General features: G+C 38.0%; 1 protein-coding gene across 17 annotated transcripts in view; it reads right to left on the reverse strand.

Moving 5' to 3' along the window:
• FBXL13 (F-box and leucine rich repeat protein 13) overlaps positions 1-15433 on the reverse strand; it is a 286030-nt gene that overhangs the window by 233780 nt on the left and 36817 nt on the right. For 15 of the 17 annotated variants that reach the window (XR_012090383.1, XM_007982429.3, XM_007982452.3 and 12 more), the window contains 4 exons: positions 6260-6327; positions 5508-5656; positions 4348-4457; positions 1984-2151 (listed from right to left, as the gene is read on the reverse strand). The exons of 1 other annotated variant lie outside the window; for it this stretch is intronic. Coding sequence is in view for 15 of the 16 variants with exons in the window: in XM_007982429.3 (XP_007980620.2) it covers positions 1984-2151; positions 4348-4457; positions 5508-5656; positions 6260-6327 (495 nt within the window). In the remaining variant the exon portion in view is untranslated. The remainder of the gene's footprint in view (positions 1-1983; positions 2152-4347; positions 4458-5507; positions 5657-6259; positions 6328-15433) is intronic. One more of the 17 variants, XM_073009205.1, reaches the window with a different exon arrangement.

The following is a 15433-nucleotide window of genomic DNA, read 5'->3' on the forward strand; positions in this document are numbered from 1 at the left end:
AACCCTGGAAGATAACCTAGGAAATACCATTCTGGGCATAGAACTTGGCAAAAATTTCATAATGAAGATGCCAAAAGCAATTGCAACAAAAACAAAAATTAACAAATGGGACCTAATTAAACAAGAGCTTCTACCAGCAAAAGAAACTATCAACAGAATAAACAGACAACCTACAGAATGGTATAAAAAATCTGTGAACTACACATCCAACCAAAGTCTAATATCCAGAATCTATAAGGATCTTAAATTTACAAGAAAAAAACACCACCATTAAAAGAGTGGGCAAAGCACACAAACATTTCTCAAAAGAAGACATGTGCGCAACCAATGAGCATATGAAAAAATGCTCAACATCACTAATCTTTAGAGAAATGTAAATCTCACACCAGTTAGAACGGCTATTATTTAAAAATCAGAAAATAACAGATACTGGCAAGTTTACAGAGAAAGGCAATGCTTACACACTGCTGGTGGGAATGTAAATTAGCTCAGTCATTGTGGAAAGCAGTTTGGCGATTTCTCAAAGAACATAAAACACAATTGCCATTCAACCCAACAATCCCATTATTGGGTATATGCCCAAAGGAATATAAATCATTCTACCATAAAGACACATTCATGCATATGGACATCACAGCACTATTCACAATAGCAAAGATATGAAATCAACCTAAATGTCCATCAACAGTAGACTGGATTTTTTAAAATGTGGTGTGTGTGTGTATATATATATATATATACACACACACACATTGAAATACTATGCAGCCATAAAAAAGAATGAGATCATGTCCTTTGCAGCAACATGGATGGAGCTGGAGACCATTATCCTAAGCAAACTAACACAGGGACAGAAAACCAAATATTGCACATTCTCACTTACAAGTGGAAGCCAAACTTCTGAGTACATATGGACACAAAGAAAGGAACAGACACCAGGATCTACTTGATGGTAGAGAGTGGGAGGATGGTGAGGATCAGAAAAGTATCTATTGAATACCAGGCTTATAACCTGGGAGACAAAATAAATCTGTACACCAAACTCCTATGACACGCGATTTACCTACATATAACAAACCTTTCCATGTACTCCCTGAACCTAAAATAAAAGTTAAAAAGAGAGAGAGAGAGAAATAATTAGGGCAAGGATGACAGACTTTATTACACAAAGATTTAACATTTCTGTCATCAGCCGGGCGCGGTGGTTCATGCCTGTAATCCCAGCACGTTGGGAGGCCAAGGTGTGTGGATCACCTGAGGTCAGAAGTTCGAGACCAGTCTGGTCAATATGGTGAAACTCAATCTCTACTAAAAATAGAAAAAATTTTAGCTGGGCGTAGTGGTGGGCACCTGTAATCCCAGCTACACTGGAGGCTGAGGCAGGAGAATCGCTTGAACCCAGGAGGCGGAGGTTGCAGTGAGCCAAGATTGCACCATTGCACTCCAGTCTGGGCAACAAGAGTGAAACTTCATCTCAAAAAAAAAAAAAAATTCTGTCACCAAAAGACTCCACAAGCAAAACTGAAAGCAAACATCAAGTGTAGGGGAAAAAACCTCCAAATATATTCCAAAGGGCTAATATTGCCAATATAAAGAGCTATTACAAACCAGTAAGAAAATTATAGGAATTACAATGTAAAAACAGACAAGATAGGAACAGGTAATTTGTAAAGGAAGAAATAATGGGCAAAAATAACCTTATTCTAACTGAATGCAGTACATCAAGAGTAGGATTATATGTGTACATATATATATACACACACATATATATATATATATATATATATTTTTTTTTTTTGAGATGGAGTTTCGCTATTGTCGCCCAGGCTGGAGTGCAATGGCACCATCTCAGCTCACTGCAACCTCTGCCTCCTGGGTTCAAGCAATTCTCCTGTCTCAGTCTCCCAAGTAGCTGGGATTACAGGCACGTGCCACCACACCTGGCAGATTATAGTATATAATGTACAGTGTATTCATACAAACCTGTAATATTGCTCTTTCAGGTAACAGTGAAATGTCACATTTTAGAGTCTCATCTACAAGAGAGCCTTCAGAAGAACTTTGTTCAGGAAAATTGGATTCTTCTGCAGTAGCTCTTTTGAGTATTAACCTATTTTTCCATTTTTTCAATTGAAGTTCATGTTTTAGTATCTGCAATGAAAATAATTTTAAAATTCCATGGAATTGCTGTAACGATCAAGATAGATGACAGACATAAAGCACAGTGCTTGACACAATAGAACAAATTAAACATTATTTATGATTGTCATCATTACTACACAACTATAATTTTTCATAAGCATGTTTAACGTTCTCTGAACCACCAAAGTATTACAGATCATTTCCATTAGTTGTCATAAAACACTGGCACAGGCAGCCACCTTGAAAGGCTGATCTAGTCTCTTCTTTCACAGATGAGGAAGTGAGGACCACAAAGTCAAGGCTCTGGCAATGATAAAACTGGTAATTGGTGCATGGAGTGAAGGTGATTAACATACGGATAACAAAAAAGGGAAGTCAGAAGTAAAGTATTTGGGAAATTGCCAAATTTATCAACACAAGAAGTCCCCATTTTAACTCTTGATACACTTCTGAAAACTGTGTAATAAACAAAGGTATTAAGTATTTCAGTCATAAACATATACACACAATATTGGGGTAATATATATTGATGTAATATATATGTGTGTATGTATGTGTGTGTGTGTATATACACACACATATTAGAGCCTGAGGAAGAACACATGTGGAGCGCTTGACACACAGGTGTTCCCTGCCTCTGCTCCCAGCATACCCCTGCCAGCCTCACTCCATTTAAGGGAATGTAGAATGATTGTTAGGTCAATAAATCATGTATCTAGAAAAAAAGTTCTCTAAACACACAATTAACTATATAATACACATATATTTTAACGATATTATAGTATATATAATATACATTATATATATTAATATATATCAACCGTGTGCAAAACATCGTGCTCAGCATACAGAGACTACTAAGAGAACAACACTGCCTGCTCTCAGGGATTTTTGGTTTATTTGTTTTTTGAGAAGGAGTTTCGCTTTTGTTGCCCAGGCTGGAGTGCAGTGGCGTGATCTCGGCTCACTGCAACCTCCACCTCCAGGGTTCAAGAGATTCTCCTGACTCAGCCTCCCAAGTAGCTGGGATTGCACGGGCCTGCCACCATGCCTGGCTAATTTTTATATTCAGGGATGTTTAGCTGAAGCGGGTGTACAAGGGCGGACTGGTCATGTACTGTTACCTATTTCACTATTAGACAATCAGTGATCAGGCATAGAGGGCAGTGATCAAAACCCTAGCTTAATAATACAGAGTGGTGGAAAGCACTGAATGAGCAGACTAATATAGTGTTAGGTACCCAAAGTAGAGCTGTTTCACTGGTAACACTGAAAAGGTAGTGTGCAAAAGGCAAAGCCTACAGGACAGCATATAAGACCATCAGCTCAAAACCTATACATTATAAACTTCTAGAGAGCATCTCAAGTAACCTCTGAGATGTTTAAAGCTCAGCACAGGCTCTAGCACTGTTTTAAGCATACAAAAGTAATAAATCTCCTCATACTCTTTTGCTGCGTGTGTGCTACTGTCGGTCTCAACATCTGAACCAAATTCAGGCGAGTGGGGGCATTGATCCATGGGGCAACCACAAAAGAAGGGGATTTAACTTCACCCCACATTCTCTTTCCTATTTACCCTTACTTTGTATTTCAAAGAATATTAATAAAATATCTCCTACTAAATAATGTAACTACAGAAAAAAAATCCAGCATGTTTCTATGTCTGATCATAGTGTTACTTTGAACATACTAAACCAATATTAAGAAATGATATACTAATAGCTGAAGTAAATTTTAAATTATTAAGTTAAAGAACAAGAATCCCAGCCAGACGCAGTGGCTCACGCCTGTAATCCCAGCACTTTGGGAGGCCGAGGCGGGCAGATCACCTGAGGTCAGGAGTTCAAGACCAGCCTGGCCAACATGGTGAAACCCCGTCTCTACTAAAAACACAAAAAAATTAGCTGGGTGTGGTGGCAGGCGCCTGTAACCCCAGCTACCTGGGAGGCTGAGACAGGAGAATCGCTTGAACCTGGGAGGCAGAGGTTGCAGTGAGTCGAGATCACGCCATTGCACTCCAGCCTGGACAACAAGAGCAAAACTCTGTCTCAAAAAAATAAAAATAAAAATAAAAAACAAGAATCCCTTCAAAAGTAGATAATATTCAGGATTTTAGTATTTTCCACACACAGCATTATTATTTGAGGCAACATGAATATAACTGAAAAATCCAGATTCTTAAAAAATTGTTTCAATATACAATACCATCTCATCTTCTTTCTTTTTACTCTTAAGTCTTGCTCTATTCCGCCATTTTGTTAGGATAATGGACAGCTTGTGACAATAGATGATCTGTTGTATCCGCAAGAGCATATCTGAAGGAAATTTACTAGATTACTGTATATATTAATAGTTATAGCTGTTTCCAAAAAACACAAAGTGATTTAATATTCTATCATGTTTATAATATGAGCCAATGTCGCATCTGATCATTTTTGTTTGGTTTTATTTACACTTGAAATTAATTACTTTTGATAGCATTAGTACTCTCAAGACTTTATCAACCTGGAAACATCACCTGTGCCCTTAGAAATTAAGATGTAATAGCTGCAATAGAAATCTCAAGACATGTATCATTTCTTTTTTTTAAAACAAGGTTATTTGTAAAACCAGAACTTCTAAACTTTTTCATAAGAAATACAGTCATAAGGTAGCATTTAGATCCAATGCCTTTGAATTTAATTTTATGTCCTGTGATTAACCATTCCTAACCCTTCATTACACTAATATTAAAATCTTCAGAGGGTTCACTCTAACTGAGATACCAACCACAGCCAGTCAAAAAGAAATGATTCTCTGGTTCGCAACAGCCATAAACAAGTTAGTATCAGGAGAGCTGCAAAAAAATCTAACCGGAAGACAAGAGCTCTTGGAGGTTATACTGAGTGGGCATGGATCACATTAATGTACCTCCCACTCACTCAGTATAACCCCCAAGGTCTTAAGAGAAAATAATTTTATTTTTAAGTTTCATCATATATACATTAAAAGTAATATTTGTAAAAAGCATAAACCTCTTTACAAAAATAGTCAGTTTTGGTACCTGTCCGTATTATTTGGAACCCACCCAGCTCTCTATTACATAAAAAAGCTCATAGTAGATTCTATTTATATTCATGTATACATACACACAAATGCACACAAGATGTGATTTTAAATATGTCTGTTTTCTATTAAAATAAAATCCTTTGAGACAAATTTCATTAAGTATTTTTAAATTAGCAGCTCTACCTTCATTTCATGACAATTGTCTAGACATAAAAAAGACAGGTTCTCTAAGTATACAAAGTATGCTTAACTGTTAGTTTTTTTTATTATTTCAATAAATTGATACAAAAAGTAATTGCTACTAAGAAAGAATTTACTTTTAAGTTTTTCTTTCTGGTCTTCCATATAAGAGTGCCAGTGATGAAATACAGATTTCTGAAGTCTGAAATTGTAACATGTCACTGCTCTGTTCATTTTTTCAGCCAGGGCGACATTTTCATTTGTACGAGCTATGTCTCTCCAAGTGCTGCAGGCAGAAGACATTTTCTTAAAAATAATATTCTGATATTAGGGCAATATATCAGTCAATAAATTAAGGGGAACAAAGAACGACATCTCCTTTATGATCTCAAAAGCCACAGCATAGAAAGAAACTTCTACAACTTGGGTATGACCTGAAGAATTCCTAATAGTAATAGAGAAAAATGGAGATTATATGAGTCATATATCTTTTTGGATAAAATAAAGAAATCATGGGATGAAATCATGTTGTCATAATTCCAATTTACCAAAAGAACCACCTAATGATGTCTTTTTTTAAAAGGAATCTAAATTCCAAAACATATTTGGCTCTAACGGTTTCAGATAAGTTGACTGTGAAACTGTATTTTTAATTTTAAAGTTTTATTTTTTAAGAAAAGATAGTTATACCTTAAAGAAGTAAAATACATATTTTAACTAAGTAAAAGCTGATTAAATATAACAGAAATACATAATACAAAATGGTAGAAACATGATTAAATAGATAAAATCAGCACAACTGGCCCAAAGTGAATTTTTCTTTGTATGGAGGATATCAAGAATAAAAACACAAAGAGGAAGAAATTGTTTATAAAAATCACATTCTTACCAAAAATGAGTCTTTACTAAATGTCCAGTATAAAAGCTACAGGCTTTTATCATCAATTCTGGAGTCATCTAAAGTAAATAAATAATTGAAATACCCAATATTAGAAATAAATGGAATGCACGGACTACCTCTGCAAGATACTCAAGAAAAAGAGAGCAATGGATGCCAAGACAGAAGGGAACTGGGCAGCTGGAGACAGGAATGGGCTAAAAGAATTATATACCATTTATGTTTTGGAATTTTGTGTATGTCTATAAGCTATTTTTTTAAGTTAAAACCACAGCTTAATATATTTTCCCATTATATCTCACTTAGTTTGAAACATTTTGAGTTAAGCAGCATGGCATTGTTATGATAATCTATATTTACAATAGTATAGAATTGCAGTTCTGCTGTTCACTATTAAAACAGAATGATTTTCTGAATCATTCTGAATCAAACAGAATGATTTTCTCAAGGATACAAACTGAGATTCTCTTTTCAACATAGAGGAATTCCTCATTTACCAAACAGGAATAGGAAAACCACATAAATTTAAAGTCTGAAGTGTGGACTATGCTTATAGAGATGCAAATTTATCACTTACAAACTATTCACAATAACATGTGGCAACAGCTAACTGAAATCATCTACACCTTCTGTGCATTCTTGATAAGTAAAGATATTATTATATTAACATATTTATTATATGCACATGGCTACTGTTAGGTGTTAATGGTGTTAAGTTTTCCTCTTATTTTATTGCCACTTTGCTTACTATACAGAAATACAAACATATGAGTCACATCTATTTGGTGTATAGGTAAGTTTAGTCCAAATCTATACCAAAAGCCAGGAATTCTGAATTCCACTTTTCTAAGGCAAATGTTTTCTCCTTTGCACATTGCTGTAAATACTTTGTTAAATTAACAGATATGACATATATATGTACAAGAAAGGCCCACAGGACCCCTGACATGTGAAAATCCTCACTTTTGATGGCGATTAAATGCAAATTATGCCTACAGTGAGGGAAAACATAAATGATTCAAGTCATTCTTCACTAAATTCAGATTTTTATAGAAGAAAGGAATCCAGATAAGTAAAGAAGGAGTATTGAGGATATTATAGCAGACAGGATAAAAACCAAGAAGGGGATGAGGTGGCAGAGGCAAACAAATTTCATTAACATTACACTTTTTCAGTACTATTGTAGGTCCCTAAATTTCATGAGCCTGATTCTTTTTAGACGATATTACCTGAAAAGTCCTAAATAAATAACTACAGTAAATGATATGTCATAAAATATAAGTATATTATATGATCAAATGAATGCAGTTCAAAACATTATAGTAATAATGACTTTGAAAAGAATTATTAAAATTCAGCAAGCACCATTTGAACTCGTTTTCTTTTCTGATGATCAATTCTTTAAAACAGCATAGAAGTATTTTCTATTCTATTACTGAAAGAAGTAGTTTAAATCCTCATTAATTCACGATTTATAATATACGAGAATTTTTGCTGTTCTAATATGCATTTTTTAAGAGTTTCTCTTCCGAAATTTTTATTTTAACTTTACATTTATTGTTCTCCCAGTCTGGAAGAAAGGAAGGAAGGGAGGGAGGGACGGAGAGAGGGAGGGATGAAGGGAGGGAAGGGAAAAGAAGGAAGAAGGGAAACAATTAAAATCATTATTTTTCCCTTATTATTACTATTGGTATACTCTTGTTTTCTTCACAGGGAAAAGCAACTTTAAGAGAGCATCTCCAAGGGACTAATATGCAAGAGGACTCCAGCCCAGTAATGCCCCATTCCCCACTTGGGGGTGGGCATGTGTTGACTTCACTGCAGCTCCAAGGAATCTCTGGCCAATCCAACCATTGGGCACATGCCTGGACCACTTAGTCACATGGCTTCACTTCCTCCAATCATGTTTCCACCACCCACACTCCAGCCAATGGCTTCCGACCCTTCATAGTCGTTGCATATTGTTTAACTGCTTCTGATTGGAAAATACTCTTCCTCTCACCTTTTAATTCCAGCTAGCAGTGTTTTGCACAGAGTACGAGTTCAACAAATATGTATGTATTGATCGATCAACAGAGTTAGAAAACTGCTTAGATGCAAGCCAATTCTCTGCCATCTGACTACCACAAATGGAGGGCAAAGGATTCTGGTAACAACTTTGTGGGGAAGTCAGTGGATAAACAGCAAGTTAGTGCTGGCTACAGATAGCCTCAGAGTGCCCTCACATAACACTCACACCACAAGTGCTGCTGTCCCCAGACACCTGTAGTTATAAATAAAGTGAAGGAGGAATGGACAGTGCACCACAATATGATTTCTGAGAGTCCAGGTACACTGTAAGGTTAATTTCTAGTCTGGAAATAAAAGAAAAAAATTCTACCATAAGAGATGATTTTTAAAGTTAAACAGTGGGAATGTGTAAATAAATAATGAATTAGTTGTGAAAGATTTTTCATAATATTTAGTTAGGGTTTGACACTCCTTTTTTAGGCCAGTGGCCTACAGGAAGCCAGCTGGAATCACCTGTGAAACTTCTTGTAAACTACCCAGGTTCACTTCCCAAGATTTCTTAGCCCTCCACTCTTACCTGCTCTAAGGAATTACTGCGGTGATTAGTCACTATTATGACCGAGAGTATGTCTTATTCCTCATGTACACTAGGGACAGAAGAGTGTTAAGGCCCAATTTTTAAGCTGAGTTCCAGCAGCATACAATAGCACACACACTAGTTTCAAGGAAACATATTTGTATAGATTAGGAGATAAAAAGAAGTGAAATATAAAACTGATTTCTTTTTGAAAAGATATTATATGTAGCATGATTACAACCCAGTCCTGCAAAAATAGCTTATAAAAAAATTTCATTCCTCTGCCAGGGTTGTAGAAAAAAAGATTTAAAATTTCAAACTTACAGAGAAATAAAATAAACACCTAATACCCATAGTCATGTTTAACATTGTCAACATTCTGCCATACTTCCTTTTTCTATTTTAAAGTATATAAATTAAGACATCATGACATTTCATCCCCCAAATCTTATAATGTCCATCTCTTAAAAAATGAGTACATTTTCTTTGCAACCACAATTCCATTATCCTGCCTTAGACACTTAACAGTAATTGCTTAATATCATTGTACCCATGCCATAGCCAACTCTCTGGAATTGGCCTCCAAATGTCTTATACGGTTTGTTCAAACTAGAATCCAGACAAGGACCATATATTTGCATTGCAAACTCAGTTTATATGAGGATTTCAATAGCTACAGAAGAAAAGTTTTAGTTTTTCCTTCTCCTTTTCTATATTTTCAACATTTAATGAGTTGTGGAGGTGGGATAACACTGGCCTAAATCTAATGGATTCTGTTACCTGGGTCTGTCTAATATTACATTCTAAAAGTCAGCCAGGCATGGTGGCTCACACTTGCAATCCTAAAACTTTGGATGCCTGAGGTGGGAGGATCCCTCAAGCTCAGGACTTAAAGAGTAGCCTGGACAACATAGTGAGACCTTGTCTCTACTAAAAATAAAAAAGCAGCTGGGTACGGTAGCATGCAACCATAGTACCAGCAACTTGGGAGGCTGAGGTTGGAGAATCACTGGAGCTCAGATAGAGGCTGCAGTGAGCAAGCTATGATTGTGCCACTGCACTCCAGCCTGGGCAACAGAGTGAGACCCTCTCTCTCTCTCTGCTGTCTCTCTCTCTCTCTCTCTCTCTCTCTCTGTCTCTCCCTCTGCCCCCAATACACACACAAGCACGCGTGCACGCGCACGCGCGCGCGCACACACACACACACACACACACAGAGTTCTAAAAGTCAATTTAAATATTTTTGTTTTGACAGGAGACTAAGAAAGGCTTTTTTGTTTTTTGTTTTTGTTTCTTTTTTCTTTTCCTATCCTCTGAAAGAAAAACAAGAATGGGGATGGGGTGGGGAGCCACATGGCATCTGTCTCTGCCACCTGAATCGGGCGTCTGACTCTTAGGGAAGAAAGAACTGCAGGCAGAATCCAAAAGAACTGCTCCTATGAGGCACACAGCACTATTTGTGCAATACAAAGTGAAGGAAAGGCATATTCCCCACTACTGTACAGCACACATAGCACAAAGCCATCAAATTTCATGTGACTTTAGATTTTGCAAACTTAAACTAATGTGATACAAAAAATATTACAAGAGTCTTACATTATGCCAAATTTTGAAATAATACAATCCTTCAAATTAAAATTTTACTGAGGGGTATTTCCTTTCGAAGCTGGTGGGAAAACAAAAGTTTAAGTTCTTGCCACAAAGTGGTACTATTTCAGCAGGTAAACGAATGTGGCTTTAGTCTTGAAGTATGAGTTTGAGTTATTAGCAGTCTTCAGAAAAATATGGCATCTTGTGAAAAGTGTGACCAACCAGCGTGGTCTGAGTAAAGCCGGCAGGCCAAGGGAAAGGAAGAGTATTTGGCACTTAAGGATTTGCAGGTGTACAGCCTGGAGCACCAGCTCAGGCAGACATTGGGGCTCTTAGGAAGACCAGGGTGGCAGTTCTAGGGTTCCCCTTCAGATGGCCTCACTGGTTCCAGACAGACACTAGGAGGAATTCCTGAATTCACATGGGATAGCTTTGGGATGCCCAGACACAAATGGGTAGAACTGGAGGGGAAACTGACCTCCTGTGTTATGAAGACAGGAGCTAGAGGCAGTGAAATTTGGGATACTCCTATTAACACTGCTGTAGTTGTATCCCAGGCTGGTGAGACCTGGGAAAGTATTGTACTAAATGAAAAAATAATGAAATCCTATTATAAATCATTACTGTTGACTTAACAGATACCAAATTTATGGGTCATTAATATAAGTAATAATTGGTCCCATTAATTTTTAATTTTGTAAGATATTATTCATTTACTATATGTAAAAAAATGCATTTAAACAACAGCTATAGAAAAAAAAAAGTTTCAGTTCTATAAAATAAAGTACCTAGTAAAGTATTAAGAATCTGGCAAGAATCAAATGTAAAATAAATGTAAATCATTAACTTTATATTATAATTTTTAGCTTTCAGCATACTGTAATATTATTTTTCTTCTAGCAAGCAATTCCCTTTTTTGCTCAGTTAACCTGTGAATCAAAAGATTATACACAAAATTGTCTTAACATAATTCACCATATTATAAAGTACCATGCCTTTACTTCATTAATGACCTTCATTTACATCCCACATAGTATCATTCTAGAATAGGGATCTCCAACCTCCAGGCCACAGACTGGTACAGGTCCATGGCCTGTCAGGAACCAGGCCACACAGCAGGAGGTGAGCAGCAGGCAAGCGAGCATTACCTCCTGAGCTCCATCTCAGCAGCCGCAGCATTAGATTCTCACAGGAGCACGAACCCCACTGTGAAGGGTGCACACAAAGGATCTAGGTTGCACATTCCTTATGAGAATCTAACTAATGCATAATGATCTGAGGTGCAACCGTTTCATCTTTAAATCACCCCCACCACCCCACCACAGTCCATGGAAAAAATTTCTTCCATGAAACCGATCTCCGGTACCAAAAAGGCTGGTGACTACTGTTCTAGAATAATAGTAGCAAAATAGAATGGGGATTATAAATATGTGTTGAATGGATATGTCTAATTTAAATCCCTACCAACTCTGATTTTTTTTATTTTTCAAAAGCCCTAAAAGTTAATAACAATAGTAAAAAGAAGCCATGTCTTTAATACAGAGAGAACATATCTTTATATATAGCAGCACGGCATGCATGGTATGAAGTGTTGAATTTTTCATGATAAGTCATTTTTCTTATTTCTTGATATCCTGAAAATTACTTATTTATTTATTTATTTATTTATTTTTTATTTATTTTTGAGACAAAGTCTCTGTCACCCAGGCTGGAGCACAATCTTGGCTCACTGCAACCTCCACTCCCCGGTTCAAGTGATTCTCATGCCTCAGCCTCCCCAGTAGCTGGGATTACAGGTGTACACCACCACACCCAGCTAATTTTTGTATTTTTAGTAGAGACGGGATTTCACCATGTTGCCCAGGCTGCCCTGGAACTCCTGGCCTCAACTGACCTGCCCACTTTGGCCTCCCAAAATGTTGGAGTTACAAGCACGAGTCACAGTACCTGGCTCCAAAAAGTCTTTCAATACCTAAAGGGCTTTTGTGCCTGGACAGAAATGCTCACTAACATCTGTACTTCAATGCTTTTTATCAATAAACACATATTTAAATAAGTAAAATTTTGGAAACTCAATGTTTCTTAAACATGTAATGTTTGTTACCAACTTCATTAAGTAAAGTCCCTGAAATAATTTAAACTACAATTACAATTTACAAACCCATTCCTTAGAACACCTAAAATGCCATAAATAGCAGACAGAATATACAAAAATATCATTATTATATGTTACAATTAAACTTATCCTAAACAACCTGAATCTAGTTCACATCTTCATTATTTCCACATTTCACTATTTTTTACTCCTTCCAGATTACAGTAACGTTTATTTTGATGCCCTATCAGATAACAGTAATGTACCCAGTTTCAAAAGAAATGAAATATCTTTGCAGAGCCAACAAGGATACAGCATCAACCAACTGATTATCAACCAACTGATTCTTGTTTGGGGCACAGGCACTGTCTGCCTCTCCCAAATGATTAAAACTCCAGCCCCTAAGGGTCCTAAGATTAACTTTCCTTTCCATAGTTAAACTTTGTTCATCAGTAAGACTTTTCAAATCCACATCTTTCATTTACATTTTAGGATTTTTTTACATGGTGCTCCTCTGTGACAGCATTATTTTAAAATATTTTATATTTTATTATTTTGAAAGGCACAGTGGGTCATGCCTGTAATCCTAGCACTTTGGGAGGCTGAGGTAGGAAGATCACTTGAGGCCGGGAGTTTGAGACCAGCCAGGGCAACACAGCGAGACCCTGTCTGTACCAAAGGAAAAAAAAATTAGCCAGGTATAGTAGCTCACACCTAGTAGCCCCAGCTACTCAGGAGGCAGAGGCAGGAGGATTGTTTGAGCTCAGGAATTTAAGGTTACAGTGAACAATGATCATGCCACTGTACTCCAGCAAGAGTGACAGAGTGAGACCCTGTCTGTAAAAGAATATTTTTGGGCATGCTTCCAAGACGGTCAAGTAGAAACAGCTCCAGTCTGCAGCTCCCAGTGAGATCAACGCAGAAGACGGGTGCATTTCCAACTGAGGTATCCGGTTCATCTCATTGGGACTGGTTGGACAGTGGGTGCAGTCCACAGAGGGTGAGGTGAAGTGGAGTAGGGTGTTGCCTCACCCAGGAAGCGCAAGGGGTCAGGGAGTTTCCCTTTCCTAGCCAAGGGAAGCTGTGACAGACTGTACCTGGAGAAACGGGGCACTCCTGACCAAATACTGTGCTTTTCCCATAATCTTAGCAACTTGCAGACCAGGAGATACCCTCCCATGCGTGGCTTGGTGAGTCCCACACACACAGAGCCTTACTCATTGCTAGTGCAGCAGTCTGAGATCTACCGGCGACACTGCAGATTGGCAGGGGGGAGGGGCGTCCGCCATTGCTGAGGCTTGAGTAGCTCACAGTGTAAACAAAAAGGCCAGGAAGCACAAACTGGGTGGAGACCACCACAGCTCAGCAAGGCCTACTGCCTCTATAGATTCCACCTCTGGGGACAGGGCACAGTAGAACAAAAGGCAGCAGACAGCTTCTGCAGACTTAAACATCCCTGTCGGACATCTCCGAAGACCACAGTGGCTCTCTCAGCATGGCGTTTGAGCTCCGAGAACTGACAAGACTGCCTCCTCAAGCGGGTCCATGACCCCCATATAGCCTGACTGGGAAACATCTCCCAGTGGGGGCCGAAAGACACCTGAAACAGGTGGGTGCCCCTCTGGGATGAAGCTTCCAGAGGAAGGATCAGGCAGCCATATTTGCTGTTCTGCAGCCTCTGCTGGCGATACACAGGCAAACAGGGTCTGGAGTGGACCTCCAGCAAACTCCAACAGACCTGCAGCTGAGGGGTCTGACTGGTAAATGGAAAGGAAAACTAACAAACAGAAAGGAATATCATCAACATCAACAAAAATGACATCCACACCAAAACCCCATCTGTAGGTCACCAACATCAAAGACCAAAGGTAGATAAAATCACAAAGACGGGGAGAAACCAGAGCAGAAAACCTGAAAATTCCAAAAAAACAGACTGCCTCTTCTCCTCCAAAGGATCGCAGCTCCTCGCCAGCAACGGAACAAAACTGGATGGAGAATGAGTTTGACAAATTGACAGAAGGAAGCTTCAGAAGGTGGCTAATAACAAACTTCTCCAAGCTAAAGGAACATGTTCTAACCCATCGCAAGGAAGCTAAAAACCTTGAAAAAAAGATTAGACAAATGGCTAACTAGAATGAACAGTGTAGAGAAGACCTTAAATGACCTGATGGAGCCAAAAACCACAGCACGAGAACTTCATGACGCCTGCACAAACTTCAAGAGCCAATTCGATCAAGTGGAAGAAAGGATATCAGTGATTGCAGATCAAATTAATGAAATAAAGCGAGAAGGCAAGATTAGAGAAAAAAAGTGAAAAGAAACGAACAAAGTCTCCAAGAAATATGGGACTAAGTGAAAAGACCAAATATACGTTTGAGTGGTGTAGCGGAAAGTGACGGGGAGAATGGAACCAAGTTAGAAAACACTGTTCAGGATATTATCCAGGAAAACTTCCCTAACCTAGCAAGGCAGGCCAACATTCAAATTCAGGAGATACAGATAACACCACAAAGATACTCCTCAAGAAGAGCAACCCCAAGACACATAATTGCCAGATTTACTAAGGTTGAAATGAGGGAAAAAATGTTAAGGGCAGCCAGAGAGAAAGGTCAGGTTACCCACAAAGGGAAGCCCATCAGACTAACAGCAAATCTCTCAGCAGAAACCCTACAAGCCAGAAGAGAGTGGAAGCCAACATTCAACATTCTTAAAGAAAATAAGTTTCAACCCAGAATCCCCTATCAGGTCAAACTAAGTTTCATAAGTGAATGAGAAATAAAATCCTTCACAGACAAGTAAATGCTGAGATATTTTGTCACCACCGGGCCTGCCTTACAAGAGCTCCTGAAGAAAATACTAAACATGGGAAGGAACAACCAGTACCAGTCACTGC

The sequence above is a fragment of the Chlorocebus sabaeus genome, chromosome 21 (assembly GCF_047675955.1).
Source record: "Chlorocebus sabaeus isolate Y175 chromosome 21, mChlSab1.0.hap1, whole genome shotgun sequence".
In the NCBI taxonomy this organism is placed as follows: Eukaryota; Metazoa; Chordata; class Mammalia; order Primates; family Cercopithecidae; genus Chlorocebus; species Chlorocebus sabaeus.